Raw genomic sequence first — 18,738 nt, 5'->3', positions numbered from 1 at the left:
GCCTTTATCCAGCAGCAGTGGGACAGAACTGATGTGTCCTGTGATGGAGCAGGCCCTTCCTGTCCCCCTCTAGCCCCTAACTCTGTGTCAAGAGGATGGGGACCTTGCAGAACTCTGGTTTGTTGCAAGGGCTGCCAGAGATGCCCTGTGGCTGTTTTGGATTGCACAAAAGCTTCTGGGAGTTGCAGAGAAGGCTGGAGAGTCCAAACTGTGCCTCTACAGCAAGCAGAGGATAGTTCAGATGAAGGGCTGTATTTCAGAGGACTTCCCAAGGATTTGGAGAAAAGGAGAGAGCAGCTATTGGTCAGACTAAGAAATTGTCAGTAGGAGAAACAGACAGCCAAAAAGCTTAAAAACAAGAGTATTATTCCTAAATAGTAGAAAGTAAGACACTGTTTTTCTGGAAGGACTTTTGCAGGTGAGGTGGGACCGACATGACTGAGAAAGCGTTGGGTGAAGGTGTGAAGTTTCATCACGACTAGCTCTACCATGAGAGATTTAGGGGTTTTGGTTGTTTAGTCAGAATTCTGTTCTGCCTCAGTCTTATTTTGTGCCTCTCCATTTTTTTTTCAGAAGCTATAACTGCATCCATCTCTTTGCTTAGAGATTTTTCTTTCTTTTGTATGTTATCAGTAACCTTTGTTCCTTTAGGCTTAATTACCACAGATTTTGTAAGAACCTGAGGCACAGGACAGAGGGATTTGCAATGAGAGCAGGATTTTGAATGCAAAGGATGACTGAATATGGGGTTGACTGAACACTGCTGACACCAACTCCAACAGAATCCTGATTACATACAGCACTGGCTCCCAAACCTATTAATCCCTGGGATATTAGCTCAATTGCTTGGAGCATGGTAATAATAACACCAAGGTTGTGGGTTTGATCTTCACATGGGCCATTCACTTAAGTTCACCTGAGGGTCCCTTCCAACTCAGAACATGCTGTGATTCTGACATTACCAGTCTTCAAATTTCCTTGTGCAGCCAGATCTAGCTGATAAATACCATGATCACTGTTATTCCTGAATGTCCCTAGCTAGATCGCTTACCATCAATGATTTAAATAAAACATTTTCCTAAACCAGTCATACTTCTTACTCCCAAATACTGACAGCACACACAGTACAGCTGAACAGCAGCTCTACAGGATCACAGTCTTGGGATTTGCTCTGCTGAAGAATTGTTTGCAGTGACTTTGACCTGACAGGAACTGAAGATGGGTTTGCTATTGGAAATGACATCCCAAAAACTGCTCTTCTCTGAGCTCAGACAGGGAAACAGACATACACACAATGAAACACTCACCAGTCTCAGAAGAAGTTGTCTTCACAGAAAGAAGTTTGACTCCTTCTTTATCTGACTGGGCCCTGTTGAAGTCAGAAAACATTTAAGCAGTCAGCACACATGTTGGTTATGTCAAAACAAAACTGTAAGATTTTGGTCCTGAGGAGGCAGCACCTACTCCAGTCTAAACTGGCAGGCTTAAAATAGACTTTGCATGGGGTCTAGTGGTGGAAAATACCATATGCCAACATCTCTGAAAATACCTTTCTCTTAAAATATGTAACAAATCATGTTTCATTACTCCAGGTTTAATCTAGGACTTCACAGAAGAGGAGGGAAAAGGAGGAATACTTTTTTCTGCCAATGTAAACTTTTAGCCATATTGAATTGCAAAGAAGGACCACTTCAGATGTCCAGGGAGTCAGGGCTACCAAGTAAACCAGCAGCCTAAATGTTGCTTTTGGTCATGCAAGTGGCCACTGCCAGGCGCAGTGGCCTTTAGTTTTATTTTCTAATGGATCTTTCTCAGTTTCCCTCTCCTCACATTCATTAAGCCACTACTATTTCAATTACGCACATGGTCTAATGGAAACCAGATGGGACAGAGGAACATGATATAATGGGGAGAAAGTGAAATATATATATAAATAATCCAGAATAAAAAGGAAACATTAAAAAGAGAGAAAACATGAACAAAAGAAGTGGGGTTGGAAAAGATATGGGGGTCGAGGAAAGGAATCAATGGCGTAAAAAGTGAAAAAAAAAAGAAAAAAAGACTGGGCAAGTGAGTCCTGTGGCACAGCACAGGCTGTTTATCCACTCCAAAAGGATCAATTGCAAAATGGTTAAGAGCCACCACATTTGTATCCATGCTGAAACAGCTGCTCATCATGCATACAGGTCTACAATAACTGCAAGTGCAGCACTTTCAACAGGTTATTTCTCTTTGGGGTGGCAACTGATGACAATATTTAAACAGAGGAAGATCAAAGAAGATCCTATGCAAAATCTGCTACATTTACAAGTGCCCTGTGATAGATCTCAAAGCAATGAAAAGGATTCAACCTACTGTTCAGCGCCATTCTCTTGTCTCTCTGGAAGAAGAAACAAAGTTAATATCATTTTGATTGCTGGAACTCAAACCCCAAACATTTAGACAAGCTATTGCAGTTGCTGGCAGAAGGCTCAGTTGTAATTTTGCAGTATTGCATTAAGTTCATAAACACGATCAACCAGCTTGAATACTAATTGTTATTTTTCTGGTCATCTGTGGAAGTGAAGGGATGTTGCTTGTACCAACACTTCTGGAAACCAGAGAGAATGACATTTGACTTGTCCAAGAGCACAACAGAAGCACATTTTTCCCTGCAGCTCCCAAATCCCTGGGCAGCTGGCACAGAGGATGTGAGCATGCCATGGTTCTCAAGTATACAACTGAGCTGAAAGATGCAGGGTAAGAGGACTCAGGGAACAAGGGTGTTCCTGAGGCTGTACCCCCTGGGGGTACAGCCTGGCATGATGTCTGGGAACAGTTTGTCATCCCCATCGATAAGGAACAGGTTTGTCTCCAAAATGAATCATATGCTGAACGTATTTTATGCTTATGTGCAAGTGTAGGCAGATGGAAGGGGCCAGGGGGTTACATCAGAGATATGGAACCAACTCCATGGCACCAAGCACAGGGGAAGTGCACTGGATAGACCTGGGCACATCCTACAGGAAGCATTACAGATATCTACTCTATCTTCCAAATGAGCTTGCTAATAGGGTGCCTGATGACATTTGTGCATAGGGGAGGCTGGTAAGGAAATGTTCTTCATCTCACGTCTTTACCTCCTGACTCTGAATATTCCATCATTTCCTAAGTAAGGATCACACCTTCCTCTGTTTATCTGGGTCTGTTTTTCCATGTCATTGGCTAAATTGGTTGTGACACACTGTTTGTCTTGGTTTACAGCTTCAACACCCTGTTGTGATTTTGTATTTCCAAGGCCTGGTGATTTCACAGCTCTGCACAGGTCTCCTAACTCATGCCAGCTCACAGGGACAGAAAAACCACAGTCTGGATCAGATCTGGGTTTTCACTTAATGGAAATTTACACTTACCTGCGGCCTACTTGGGTGACCCTGAAACATTTGGCAAATGGACTTTGATGGATAACCCATTATCTTAAGTATTTAATGGACAGCAGAGAAACAGATACTGACTTTAGCTGCTCTGTCAAAATGACTATTTCTGAAAATCCCTGTTTGCTCAGGGATTTTGCTCCATGCACATTTTACTGTAACTGGAAAATGTTACTCATGCATCATGTGCCTGTGTGTGTATGTATGTATCAGATATATCCCTAAAAATCCCACTGATATTTCTTTGCCTGTATCTAGAAGAAAGATAAAATAAATAAAGTGATTTTGTTAAATATCTTTGAATTTAGTTTTCACTGTCCATTTCTATCTGCTTGATTGTGTTAGCAGAGGTATTTATTAGCTCTTTGTAGTTGCAAAAGCATGAACAAAAAGCTTTACAGCATTATTTATTCTCCAAAAATCATTTTGGCTCACTCTGGTCTCCCTACTGATTTTGAAAATGAAGTGTTAGTTTCCCACTTCAGGCAAAACATAAAATACAAGAAGCTTTCCCCATCAGACTACCACAAAAGTGATAGTTAAGGTAATCCAAAAGAGATCTTTTAATAATAAAAAGCACATTGATTTTCCCCCTCCTGCAGAGAAAGAAAACCAAATACCTGGAGTTTTCTTCTGGCACATTTTGTACAAAGCCACCAGTGAGAAGACAGAGAGGGTAATGACTATCAGGGTGATGACAATTGGCAAGATAACATCTGCAAAAGAGGGAGAACATAATTTTGGCTGCTGCCTCTGACTTACATTGCCTCTGTGTATAGGTGCTTTTACACACTAAGGTGAGAGGCACCTCCAGCTCCACCAACCATGACCCATTTCCTTGGAGAGGATAACCTCCTGCTCCTGTTATTCTTCCTGCAACCACTGAGCCTCAGCCTTGGATGCTTTGTGGAGGGAAGACAGGCTTGTTCCTTCTCCCACCCTGACACTCATGCTGCCCTGTGGAACTGATTTCACCCATTTTTCAGTAAAAGAACAAGATTTCAGCACCTACTCTGCTGGGCCCACCTTAATTTCGATGAAAACTCTCATCATTCAACCCAGTGCTGATGGCCTCCAAAGGTTTTGTGAGAAAGCTGTGTTCTAGAAATATTTTTTTAAACCAATGTAATTTATTTTTTCCTCTGTTTTGGAAAAAAAAAGGAGCAGTCTGCAATTCAGCAACTGAAGCGGTTATTTTGCTTTTAACATTGTGCACCCAGAGAGACACCAAGGAATTACATAATTCAGTAACATTCCCCACAGCACTTAAAACCAGGGATAGAAAATGCAAGATCTCCTTTTAAAATGAGGACATTTCTTTCCTTTTATTATTTCCCACCATCTGTCATTTCCTGACAGGTGTTTCCCAGCCAAGAAGCAAAAAAAGGAAAGAATTATGTAATGAAGAGAAGCTTTCCCTGGGAAATATATAAGCCCAGCTTCTCTCTTATCATTTCTCTGGCAGCAACTGGCCACATTCAAATTCAGCAGGCACTGGCCTAAGCCCTGTATCAGGGGGAGGCTGCATTCAATGGCTCTTGATGCAATTAATATTTAATGTTCATATAGATGCATCCTTGCATCTATGGAACTAGAGGGAGACAGTTTACAGTGGGAAAACATCAAACATACTTTGCTTAGTCAGTACTCTGGGTTGGAAATAGCAAAGCTGCAGCAACACTCTTGTCCCAGAGAGGCGGAATATTAAAATGAAAGATTAAGTAGCATGCATCATGCAAATATCAAAAGAGTCTGCAGAAGACTGCCTCCTAGACCTTCTCTCCCATGACAATATGAATAATACATTCTTATCATACATTCACAACAATACATTCATATAATATGTACAACATGTATATGAGCAACTTTTTCATATGTTCCCTTGTGTCTTCTCTCACAGGGGATGACTATTTTTGGTTTTTTTTTTCAATTTCCCCACTTTGAATCAGTCCTTGGGAATAACTGTGCTGCTCTACAGTGAGAGCAGTGCAGACTTATTGAGGTCTGTTTCTCTCTGAAAGGAGTTTTATAACCAGCATTTAAATTTGGTTTGTAATAGGGCCCAAGTCTGATAAGGCTAGAAATAAAGCTGCCAGTTTCAGTTGTCTGCTACTCCAATCACTCATCAAAAGCAAAACTGATCAACTGAAAACTCAAAAGCTGGATAATTAAGCAAGAATACTCACTAGAATAGCTGATATCACTCTCTGTATGAGTCTGGTTTCCAGAACTGCTTTTAGGACTTTCAGAAGTTGGCTCTGCAAAAGAAATAATACCTTTCAGGTAAAAATGTATTGCCAGAATTCCCCAAACAACTCCCTCTGAAAAATTATCCTCACAAAACAACTTCCGTGTCCCCGTTCTGGAGTTTCACTTGGTGCTTCACATCTCTATTTCTTCTCAATAATACTTGGATAACTTGGTAAGAGAGGTGGAAAATTTTATCTAGTGTGGCCTAAAGAAACACACACTTTGTACGCAGTGCAAATTTCCCTAAGATCCTCTGCTTGTCCACTTGCACATTATAAGCTACAAACTTTTTCACTTTAGGAGGTTATGGTACTGTCCAACATTACTAGAGAATTTTTAACAAGTAAATGAACAAAAAAAGAGGGAGAAAATTAGGCCCATCTCCAAGAGAAGAAAGACCAAAATATTTCACTGCTAATTTAAAAAAAAAGTGCTAATAGTAGATGAAGAAGTCTGAGGTCCAATATTAGTAGACAGCAAGTTTTCTTGAGTGTTGGTATAGAGGAGTGTGCCTGCTCTTTGCCCATTTGAAAACAGCAATGTTGTGAGCCTCTGGGGCCTTTTTAGGGCTAGGTTTAAAGGAATGTATTTCTACCTTCAGGTGCTAATCTGAATTTGAGTCAGGTATCAACAATGCAAATTATTTATTACCTTGCTGCATACAGCTTGTGAAAAAACAGTCACTGAACTTCCAGAGAGAAAAGAAAAAATGCAAACATTGGCATTTCCCTGGGTACATTACATAGCAGATGGGATTGCATTCCATATTGCATGGAGGCTTGAGTGAACAAGTGCTCACTGCCTCTGAAGGAGCCGACCGGCTGGACAGACGTGATGCAAGGTCAAGCATTTCCACTGCCTGGCTAAATATCAGAAGTGGCTCTCAAACAAAGGCATCTGGGGAAGGTGATCTGTTAAAAAAGGGCCCTAGCAGAGGTTATAGCTCCATATATATGTAGTGAGAATATGGTGGCAACCACTGAGGTTTGGTTGGTCAGGTACCTACTCACAATCCACACCTGTAGGATTGCATGGTTCCGCTTCCCAAGAACGGAAGAGGGCTCAAATTGTAGGGTGGAAGCTATGAAATGAATTAAGTCATTAAAAAAAATATCCTATGGCCATTTTGAGGTCTAGAATACAATTTTTTTCTACTAAGTCTCTGAAAGACATGTCCCTATTTTTACAGAAACTTTTACATAGGCAGTACTTGTAACTCTAATCCATGGAGTTACAGTAACAAATAAGGTTTTTTTGTCCCAACCATGTAGGATTCCTCTTCCTTGCAAAACTGATTGTCAACTCACTCCCACTATTAAAAAATGTTTTGGTGGTTGTTTTCTTTCTCCTTTCCCCACTCTTCCACCTTCATTTGTCTGGATACAGACAGAAGCCTCCTGGGGAAAAATGATCACTTACTAAGTGCTTGTGTGGTGCCTAAACAATACAGTCATAGCTGAGACATTCTGATGCTGTAGTGCAGGAAACAATTGTTGTCCAAGACTTTATCTCTGAAAAATCACTGTTTCTTTAAAGCAGAAGTTCTCTTTCCCTTGGTGCCTGTCTGCTGAGGGGTGATAATGTAGGGTTGGAAACTGGGCCATCACCAAGTGACTAAAATAATTCCTATGCAAGCTTAATTCCATGTGATTGCTTCAGATTTCCCAAAGAAATACTACTGCCTTTTTGTTACCTTATCTGGTATACTACCAACTGCCAGGGCAAGCAGGCAATTATCACGGCAATGAGTTACCCTGGATACTGACTGGAAATGTCAACAGAAACAAACTGCACTGAAAAACAGGAATGTGTATCCCCACATTTGTGCAGGAGATGTGTGCCTCTCCTCGGGAGAAAAACTGAGGACTGAAATCCACTGTTTTGGTGGTGGTTTTTTGGCTTTTTTTAACTTGTTTATCTGTTAATTGACCAAGATGTGAGCAATAAAGGAAAGAAAAAATCCATAGGTTAGCATTTAAACTACTGATGACCGTCAATAAGAAATATGACAGCTGAAAAGAATCATTACTGAATAAAACAGAGTAAGGAACTAAAACCTTAAGCTCATTTCTCCACTTCTTTCATTAAAGTTTCTCACAAGTCAGCCCCTCCTGTCTAGTTTGTCTGGATCTGGATTTCTCAGTTATGGAATAATCTGGGATCAGAATAAAAATGAATTGGAAAAATACATCCATCATAGTAACAGAAGGGCCACAATTTTGCAGGCAGCAGCAAGAATTGCAGGGACCAGTACAGAAGAGACTGTTTCCTGATAAGCCCAGAGAAAGGAAAACAGGACAATACAGGTTCATTAGCACAGGAAACTTGCCTTACTCTGGGACTTGCTGCTTCTCACTACAGGACAAGGAACGAGAGCCACTGACAAGAACAAGCTCCTTGGTAAACACTCTATTTATAACAGCTTCCCATTGCATCATGTAATATACCAGGCCTGATTTTTTCTGTGATCCCACCCTGTTTTCTTTCCAGTATCTGCCAGTTCAACATGGTATTCAGCTGAAATCACAGCAAATTATTCAATGCTACAAGCTGAACATCGCCTTTCCTCTGGTCTGTGTTTCAGGTACATTATTGCCCTAGATCCTTCTTGCTCCCTCAACATTTCCTTTCCTCAGGCTGTCCTTCTCCCACCCCACACCATCCTTTGTCATCACTGTGCATAGAGCAACCTCTTCTATTGCTCTTACTTGTTGAATTTGTTGGGGAGCTCATGGGAAGGCCTGCAATGAAACAGAAAGAATAGGTTTGTTAGTATCTGTTTTAGATGTCCAGAGTCTTCACATCATGCAAACTGGCAGACTCTAGGAACATCCTCAGTAACACCCACAACAAATGCTGCCCCAGAAGTGACATGCTAGCACTGTTCCCAAGCCCAGAAAGTCTGAGCTGTAAAAATCTCCAGCCATCCTTTATAGATGGGAGCAGAATCCAAAGTCTATACTAGCTTGTTATTCCACTCAAGAAAAGAAAATACTGAATTAATTGATACATTCCTTAAAAACTCCTCCTTCCAAAATCGATAAAGTGCTTGGGAGTGAATAGCTGACATTTAACTGACAAGTAAGTGTTTTAATAAAAGAAACTAATTGAGACACATCTTCAAGAGTCACAAAACCCTTTAAAAAGAAATCTTTGTTTATTATCTTGGTACTTTTGGATAGCAGACTGCCAAGCAACAGAAGCAAGAGGCACTGCTAATGAGGAAAAAATTGACATTACAGAGCAATGGGCACAACGCTCACTGGCTCTACTGTCAGCTTCCCCCAGCTACTTCAAAAGTTTTTGGTGTACAACATTTTTTTGTTGTTGTTGTTAGCATGCTGCTGTTCCTGCGTGTCTAGACTGCAGCAGGCTTGGAAATTAGAGTGGCTGTGTCCTCTCTGTCCCAGCTGTGCCCAGGGTGGGAGATCACAGAGGCAACATCATGAAGGCAGCTGTAACTCCAGGCAGGCATTAAGCCTGTCCCCTGCCTGCCCAGGTTGCAGTGCTCCTCTAAATCAGTTTCTCCAGGGAGCACAAATCCATTCTTATACCCTCCCTACACCTTCTGTGCTGTGCACAAAGACAGCTCCTACCAGCAGAGCTGTAACACATTGTTCTATTGCTGTGAACATACTCTTTGAAAACCAGAATGCTGCTCTTGCTTTTCCTTCTCTCTACACACAATTAAAACCATGGATCACTTCAGCCGCTGGGGTGCAAATAACCGCTTTTGCTAATGGTACATGTGACAAAACTTAAACCGCATTTTAATCACAAACGTTCATGAAAAGTATGTTTAGGTTGAAAAGCTAAGTACTTTAAAGTCAACAGTAAGAGCTCTTCTTGAACATACTAAATATTTGTAATGATAAGTGTCCCTAATGTATACAGTTACCTCACCCTGGCTTCCTAGAATGCAGAGGAGACTGTTTTCCTAAGCTTTTTGTTGTCTCATCAATCCATCTGCAAACAGCAATATCACTGTGCTCTAAGAGGACCTCTGTGATGAATCATTAGGCAATGTTTATAGCATGTTTGGGCAACATTACCAACAAAACCAAGCAAAACCTTCAGGAAGTTAATAAATCACTTCTTAAATTAACAACACAGTACAGAACGCAGGAGGACACATACCTGGCGTTAAGGAAACATCCAAATATGATATGATTGCTATTACCAGAATACTGCCTTTCCTTCAGCCTGTAAGGTGTGGGATGCCATGATAAAAACACCATGTGATCACAGAGCATGTGGGCAAACTAGCAAACTGTAAAGCCCTGTGTGTACATATTCTCAAAGAAAGGCAGAGGATTTTGTCAAGTCTTACAAATAGGTCACTTCTCTCTGAAGTCACTTTGAGGCTTGTCTCTCAAGTCTGTGGAACTTTCCTTTGAAAGAGCTCCAACAATATAACATAATTGAACATTTTTCCTTACACTCACAAACAAGATGAAGCATCTTGGTTCAAATTAAAACAAATAAATAAATAAATAGAAAAAGCATATTAAGTCCAAGACTGATATCCAACCTCAAAGAGTTAACAGCTTTTCAAACCTGAATGCAGGTGACATAAGTGCAGGTGACATAAGTCTCTGCAAAGAGGAAGGGCTGGGGAGCATGTGATTCAGTACCCACTGGCACAACCAAAAGCCATGTAGCTGTCCTGGCCAGACCTTGCCTCTTTGATAAACCCAGACAGCAGAAATTACCCGAGGGGAAACATGACAGCAGGTGCCTGCCCTCTCTTTCGAGGCCTCTGTTATTTTTTAACAACTGCACACACCTGCACACAATAATACTACCGGCATCATTCCGGAAGATATCTCACCCAGATTTTGCTAGAGCATGAAAAATTAAATTGGAAAAATCTCATGCCTTCCTCTCTCTCTCTCTGTCTCCAGCATGCAAGCAGGGCACTGGTTCACCCTCTGTTCAGAGATCACTCGGTCCTGCCATGCAAACAAAGCTGTGCTTATCCGAGTGATTCAGCAGGTGCTTTCAGTTTGCATTTTCTAAATAACCATCCAGTGCCCTTTTTGGTGCAGGCTCACATGCTGCTGTTCTCCAGAAAGAGAAGGACAGAAGGAAAAGCAGCATTTCACTTGGTAACAGTTAACTGTAGCTGCTCTAGCTGCCTGTACAGAGCTTGCTACCCTCTTTGGGGCTGCAAGCAAGATGCTCTGCATAAATAATCTGGGAAGATTTCCAGATTCATCATGAAAAGTGAGGTGTGCAACACTGGCTGTGCTGGGTTCCTCCTTGCACAGTAAGGAGGACAAGGATAAAAAATTTGGCACATGACCATGGTTTGATTTGAAATTACCTGCCTGAGTCAGTTCAGCACTGGTGAGAAGCTCGACAGATGGAGGAAGAGACCAATAACTAAACTCTCCCCACTCTGCTCTCCAACAGCCGCTACCTAAACAGCCTGGATACCCTGCAGTTTGCTACTTCTGGTTTTTGGAGTGCAGCCACATCCAACTGTGCTCACTGGCAAAACAAACGAATACATTTGGCTGATTACTCAGAGGGGATATACCACAATATAAATCAAAGCAAAATTAAAAACTTGAAAAAGCCTTTCTTGCCTTGACCACACCATAGATCTGTAATAGTGTTAACTGAGGCTTTGCTATGTTTTCCATCTCCCAAAAACTTCTGGTTTTGTGTCTCTCTCTTTGTGAAGGAGATGAAAATACAGTGGGTAATTTTTATCTAATATCACTATCCAGAGTTCCTGCAGTTTGTGTACAGATAGAGTCAAACCCTACTAGTCTTACTCATAAAAATTTTTCTTAGGGAGATGCCTCCTGTGAATCAAGTGAGTAGGATTTATAATTAGAGGAGTGCAATAAAGATATCAATAGATGAAGCAGGTTGATTCATCTGACAGTTTATTATAATAGATCATTTAGTCTTACCACCCTGCTGGGTGAACTTAAGCTCATACTGCTTCATGGATTTTTTTGTTGTTTAGATCACAGAATAAAAAGCCACAATACTTGAAGTTTCTCAGATGTATTTAGACTCTAAACTCCAATTTTTCATTAATTAAACAAAAGGAGAAAATGAAATATTAGCAAGCAATCCTCTGCGGAGGTGGAGGAGGAGTGGGAGGTATATTCTGCATGACAGCCAAAGTTAAAGAAGTGCATGTGTCAATGGCACGCTTGCAGGTGGCTCTCTTTGCTAAAAACAGTCCTTATTGCCTCCCCGAGCTGGGGTGTGCACTACGCAGCACCTCCTCTGTGGCTGGTGCTTTCAGTCTCCTTTAATACAGCAATACTGTTCTCTGATGTTCCTACACGTTCTTTCCCAGGCTCCCCCACTCATCTCAGTCGCTCTCCAGCTCTCTGTAGCACTCCTCCCACACCCTGATCTTTTGATATGGCTGATTGGAAATTTCTCTGCAAAATGCGCTTTCTTCTTTTTCTGCATCAAGAAAGGAAACTTTCACCAAAATGGCATTTTTTTTAAAAATGGAAAATGGTCTCAAAACTAAACATATTTAGCCAGCTGGATAATTTTGGTTGGGCATACCAAATAGAAATGTTCTGGTTTGGATCCATTTCACATTAATTTGTCTTCTCCTGAGCTCCCACACAGAAGACACCTCCAGCTTGCAAGCTATTCTATCCCCTATGCGCTGCAGCCTTGGCACACACCAGCCCCTGCTCTGGTGAACAAAAGGCACCCAGCCCCCGAATGTGAAATTCTGGAGACCTAGAAGTAATCTAATGGCAGTGAGAGAGGTGACATTTCCTCTAGTCTCAGCACAGGATGAAACAACTGGCTTCACACTTCCATTGCCTTAAAGTCATTAGGGTACAGCATATGGCTTCCCTTGGGCCTGAGCAGAGAGAAGAAGAAATCTGTTTAGAAGGAACCAAGACATTTTTCTTAAAGCTTTTAACACATACAGAGAATAAGGGAGCAAGGGTGGTCTAAGGCTTAACCATTTGGAATAAGCTACCTTACACATCAGGGTGAGGAAGGGGATTTCTTGCATATACAACCTTCAAGAAAGAAGCCAGGGGCTAGTGCTGTGAGGAGATAGGAAAGGTGATAGTGTGGAAATCCTGGTGTGGGCAGAAGTGATTTTGAAATGGCAGTTTTATGGGAACTCAGAGCACTGGCTATGCCAATGATACCTAGACTGACTGCTCTGGATGGATGAGTTCTTTCTGTCTCAGCCAGGCAATTATAGTTCTGGCATCTTGGGTAGTCTCTGAGCTCAAGAAGATCTATTAGTTTTACAGCAGAGTAAGCTGAGTAAGATGATGACTTTTGCAAACAGACTCCAGGAAGGTTGTAAAACTTTCTTGACAAATTTTAAATGTAAAATGTAATTATATACACAGCATAGTAGGTAATTCAATACATATGATGCACAGTCAGATATGCATTACAATTTAATATTAACCTGGGGAATTTACCTGAGTGAGAGAACTTTTAATTAAAAATGTTGTAATTTACTGTTTTATTGCAGCATAGCAATGGTGAGGTTTCTGTACTATGCCTATATTTGCCAAAAGACATGAAACCCAACAGGAAAGTCAAGTAACCACAGGTCACAGTATATGCATTATGGGGAATGGGCTTATTGAAATAATTGCAAAGACTTCCCTCTGAATCAGTGGCCTTGGGTTGACTTTGACTTCCTTAAAATGCTTATAATCTTTTTGCATGCTTCTAAGCATTTCAGTGCATAATGAACATATTGGTCCACTTTTATATCCAGTCCTCTCCTTTATGAGGAAAAATCACAGTACACACACATTCTTATCTCCCACAGACACAATCCAGAGGTTGCAAAAATAATCTTGTATCCCTTGGGGGATGTTAAGCATTACTATTAATAATAGGGATATACAAACAAAGAGAGTGTCCCTGTTGGATTTACACACATGTAGCTAAGAGTAAGTACTAAATGAAGGGAAGGCCCAAGGAACCTTAAGCAAACCTGAACAAGTGGTTCTTCAAAACCTAGGAAAGCTAAGCCAGCTAGAAGTATAATAAATGATCATTCATATGATCTGGCATCTGCATTCACCACAGTGTTTCTTAGTGAATACATACACCAAACACACTCAGAAAAACAGTAAGACCAGACTTGAGCTGAGAAGAATTGACACATTTTTGACCTTGCATGTGACCATGCTGTACCTTGAACAACATCATTTAATTGGTAATACGCATAAAATTTCTCTCCAGATTTTTTAACAACTGCAAAAATTATAGCTGTTTTCTCCTTTGTCTCCTCTGCCTTGCAGCCAGGGAATTTATCTTGATGACCTCCTCTGACAGCCAATGCTACACAATGACCTCACACAGCATATATGAAAATTACTATTATCACTTGTAATTTATATCTTCCTGTAATGACACCATATATCTCAACTGAATGTTTGGAAGTTCACCCATCACTCAACACAACTTCGAGGCTAGGTGACATGGACACAGTGTACACTGCATGAATAAGGAGATGTGGTCCTCATTCCATCACAATGCACAGCAAATGAAGAAGAAACTCAAAATTATTTCATCCTTTCAACTGCTTGTACAGAGAAAGAAAGTGCATGTTTTCAAGACTTACCTGAAGTTCCAGAAGGAGAAGTGTTTGCTTTAGGAGAGTCCGTAGAAGTAAAAGACTGTCCCGTAGTAGATGAAGCATCCAAACTCTCATTTTGTGCCAATTGCACTACACTTGCTTCTGTAGCTGAAAATAAGAGAGATGTTCAGGTAAGAGGCACCTGCACAAGCATTGTCTTAGATCCTGGACCACCCCTCAGACAAATGTTCGGGCCATCACAGACAGGACTCAATGTAAGAAAGCACTACATGTTCTGGTAACTGTCTCCCAAGGAACAAACCATCCCAGTGCAATTATTACTACTGGCATAGCTGAGGCGCCTTCAAAGCACATTGTAGCAGAAGAAACAGCCTCATCATATCTGTGCCAGAAAACAACCCAGAGCTCTGACCTGGGACCCTAGAATAGTTAGACAGTGTTGGACCAAGAACAACATGAGCAGAAGAAGCTCAACTTACTGTCCTCTATATTTCCCTTCATTTTAAAAACAACCAATCAATCAAGCTTCAGTTACAACTGTCACATAATATCATACTGCATAAATTTTAGGGATTGTAATTAAGCAAAGAATTAATTATTTCATTCTGTGCCGTTAAGCCCTAGGAAATAACATATCCCTGAATACTAATGTATGAAAAATAAATTGTCTTTTTTCTCCTCTCACTCAGTCAACAGGAGATCGAGGCTATTGTGTCACAAGATTTGTAGCCTAAGGTGAGGCCAAGACAATGGTGCAGGACATGACCTGAGCCCGTGGAACTGAAGGTCACAGAATGACCAAAAAAACCTTAAGATATTCCAAGCACTGCCCATAACTCCTACGTCTGTACTCAAACCTCAGAATAACAACAGGCAAGAGAGTGCCTCCTGAATAAAACATAGAGGTGCCCAAGAGTAACCTTCTACTTCCTGTCTGATATAAATCAGAGAGGCTACTGAGTGGTAAACTTTTCAGTGCTTCTTCACATGAATTTTAAACACTGGAACTAAAACAACTTAAAGACATGTTTCAGTCAGCAAGCAACATCACACACATGCAATATGTAAATCCTGAGGAATGCTTCATCACACACTTTATCTAGAAACTGATTACCAGTCTGGTAATTGAAGAACCCAAAGCTCCTTTTTCTACAACTACACACCTTTAACTTGGCCTTTCCCTTCCCCTCTTGCTCAGTAAGTGCAGTACCTTAGAAAGGCAAGCTTCAAAAATCAATAAGATAAGAAAGAGTGAGCTGAAGCCACTGGAGTCAGGGGATTCATACAATTTTGGAAACTGAGAGAAGCTGGGCAGCCAGGGATGGTGTCTTTTGAGGTTGAGGCATGAAAATGATGCAAAACAACTTAAGTGCCTAAAACTTTCAATGGGATTCTACTGAGGACAAGCAGAATTTCATGTCAGCTTCATCCAGGAACTTTAGCATTGTACCCCTTCAATACACAGGTCTGCCTGCAGTAGACAGGAGTGTAAAAAGCCCCTCTGCCTCATCACTATGATATAGTGCAAGGATCTCATAGTGTTAACAATTCCTACATTCTCTTTATGGAAGCTTTGAATCAATCTTTAGAAGCAAACTTTTTCCACATTTAATTCTTATTGTCGTGGCTTCAGACCCAAATTTTATACATTAAGTTTTACTCTGAGATCAATTTTTAGAAAAGGAAAAAACCCCAAACTGAGGTACCTCCCTCTCCCTATAAGATGCACAAGCTTGTAGCAGTAACAGCAACCATCTTGTGGCTCCCTTGTCACAGGTTAGAAAAAGCTTGCATGGGAAAATGAAAAGTAACTCAGAATAACAGCGCAGAGATACTCAAACACAAATATGCTTTGTGAGCACTGCAAAACAATCAGGTGTGTGGGAGAGAGGAGGAGGGACACAGCCAGTTACCCTGTAACCCCACAGAGGGTTGTTTTCCCATGGGGATCACTCATTCCACACATCCTATCAGTCCTGGCAGCAACCCAGCCTCGGGTGCTCCTCTTGTGTTTGGGAGCTGTGAGAACAGATTGTTCTCAGGAACATGGGCTGTGCACTGGATATGCCTTGGCAGGGGATCGGGAGAGGAGGGATGATGGCATTTCCATTTTACTTTATTTTTTTAAATTTAGCCTGGATGAGATTCTCCCAGTGACCCAGGCAGCACCAGGTATGCCTTACACCTTTACCTAGGGCTTGACACAAAGCTTGTTGCGTTTATTTTGCCGGACTGCAGAACAGGCTCAGTGCTCCCTGTGGCAAGGGCTAAAGTAGATGTGCTACAGGGCAAAAATCCATGTGCCAGTTTTCACCACTTTCAAGATGGAAAAACATGACCTGGCGGGTAAGGCTCCCTTAATTCCACTGCAAGATTAAATCCTAGCAACCCAATTCTCTGCTGACTTGTGGCTTTGAAGCAGCATCCAAGCCTCACGCCCAATGCACAGCCCAGGCTCTACCACCAACCCATTTAGCAGATGAGACAGCTTCTGCACCAAAAGCCTGTGGGAACAGGAGCATCCATACGCAGCCTCTGCTCATGTACTCAACAAAGATGCGCCTTTTCGCTAAATCCCGTAACTCATATCCACGCGAGCTTTAATTCGGTCTCGGCGGCAGGAGACAGCGCCAGCCCTCTCTGCGGTGCCCGTGCTCCGCGCGGGGACAGGCGGGGGACTCAGCGCGGGCGCGGTGACTCAGTCCTGCCATCCCCGCTGACACATCGCTGCAGTAATTCATCACGCCTCGCCTCCGCCAGCTGCAGCACCGATCCCTGCCTGCTGCCAGGGGGAGGCCTGGCCTTGCAGGAAAGCAGCACAGCGCACAAGGGCGGCTGCTGCTCCTGCAGCTGCACAAGAGCTCGCATCATCCGTTCACGGGTTTGTTGTTAACAGCTGATTATGAATAAAAATGGTAAAGCGGTACAGAGTGTAAAATAGCTGTCCAAATGGGGATGATGGCTGCGGCGGCAGAACTCTCTGGTGGTGATGCAGCTCTCCCTGCTGATATTTTTATAAGATAAATGACAGTGTGTTAACACATATTTGGCAAAGGGATAATCAACAACAGGGAACCTGAAGCTGCCTTGCAAAGCTGCTGTCTGAGCTTCAGGAATTTCCTTACTCTCTGTGCTTTGAAAACCCTTAATTTTCTTTAACTAGCTGAAATTCGACACATATCCTCACTTGATCTTAGCATGGTTTTCTGCTTAACCTACGTATAATCCACATACATTTTGGCATTTCCCTACAGTGCTTTAAATTTTCTTTACATTAAGCTGCTACCTAATTAGTTTTGACATTTTAAGATGCTTCAAGTAAAAAAACACCCTGCACATACTCTGTGCTCTGCAAAGAATACAAAGAATATGGACATCTCTATGTGTGTTGAAACCTTCCTTGACCAAGCAATCAATCAAGGAAACATCTGAAGGGGCAAAATGAACTCCACCTAAACCATGTTAAAATACCAGCACCAAAGCTCTTCTAAATGGAAGATGAAAGCTTTTCCTTTGAGCTTGTATTTTTAGAATTAACACACATACAGGCCTTGCCCCCATAATCAGCAACCTGAAAAGCCATTTGCATGAATGAGTGCACAAAAGCTTTGAAAAATCCCATTGTAGCAATCCCAATGACATTTTTGCCCATTCAGAGGAATGAAAACTGGCTAGGGAGGTAACCAAACAGATCTCAGTTTTAATGTTTACATCCATAGTTGATTGCAAGTGCTGTCTTGCAGCTTATGTTTTCTGGTAAGCAAAACCCCAAAGTATTTCAAAATACATATTTTAAAACTTCTCTCTGCACAAAATATCTCAGCAGCCAGTGTTTACCTATAGCATGTGCTAACAAACTGAGGAAAATTGAGCAATACCTGTTACAAGAATGCTTTTCTGGTAGTGTTCCTGAGGTAGAACTTACTTTTTAATTACCAGTAGTTTGATTTTTAAAAAAAAATCCTCCACTCTTTTCCTTTGTCACTTTTAAATATTTAATATACCACTGCACCATAATGTATCATCATCCAGAAGAGTGGCCGAACTCAGAAACACAACAGTCAAAATTCCACTCTTATTTGTCACATAACACCTTGAATACTAATCTTATATAAGATGCTTGCTTCATATCCAAGGGAGGAAGAACAGAAATTTTTGTTGCATTTCATTTCTTATTCTATTTGATGACTTCAGGTGTCCCAGGATATGAAATCCTGATTGCAGATGCAATTTTCTGTGGTGTGACACCATACGAATTCTTGTTTTAAGGGCCTGAACCTCACAAGCGAGGTCACTGACTAAATGTTAACCCTTGCCTTTGACACCTTATAGTGAGTGATAAATAAGAAGGCTAAGGAGACCAGTCTGATGTTGGCTTCTAACACAATAAACAGAGTAGGAAGGCAAGCAGGAGAGATTGTACTTGTTGCCTGCAAAGGAAAAGAACACTGAAGCCTTGAAAAAAAAATAAAGGACAAAGATGTTTGCATGATTTCAGTG

At 41.4% G+C, this 18,738-nt stretch overlaps 1 protein-coding gene across 1 annotated transcript in view; it reads right to left on the bottom strand.

Moving 5' to 3' along the window:
* EMCN (endomucin) overlaps nt 1–18,738 on the bottom strand; it is a gene marked incomplete at its 5' end in the record, with an annotated part of 53,150 nt that overhangs the window by 12,796 nt on the left and 21,616 nt on the right. The window contains 6 exon segments of the mRNA XM_084204825.1: nt 1,308–1,369; nt 2,356–2,380; nt 4,034–4,129; nt 5,600–5,671; nt 8,372–8,404; nt 14,263–14,385. Of these exon segments, the coding sequence (XP_084060951.1) occupies nt 1,308–1,369; nt 2,356–2,380; nt 4,034–4,129; nt 5,600–5,671; nt 8,372–8,404; nt 14,263–14,385 (411 nt within the window).

The sequence above is a fragment of the Fringilla coelebs genome (genome assembly GCF_963513975.1).
Source record: "Fringilla coelebs genome assembly, chromosome: 4".
NCBI classification, from domain to species: Eukaryota; Metazoa; Chordata; class Aves; order Passeriformes; family Fringillidae; genus Fringilla; species Fringilla coelebs.
This window is presented reverse-complemented; position numbering and strand designations above follow the sequence as displayed.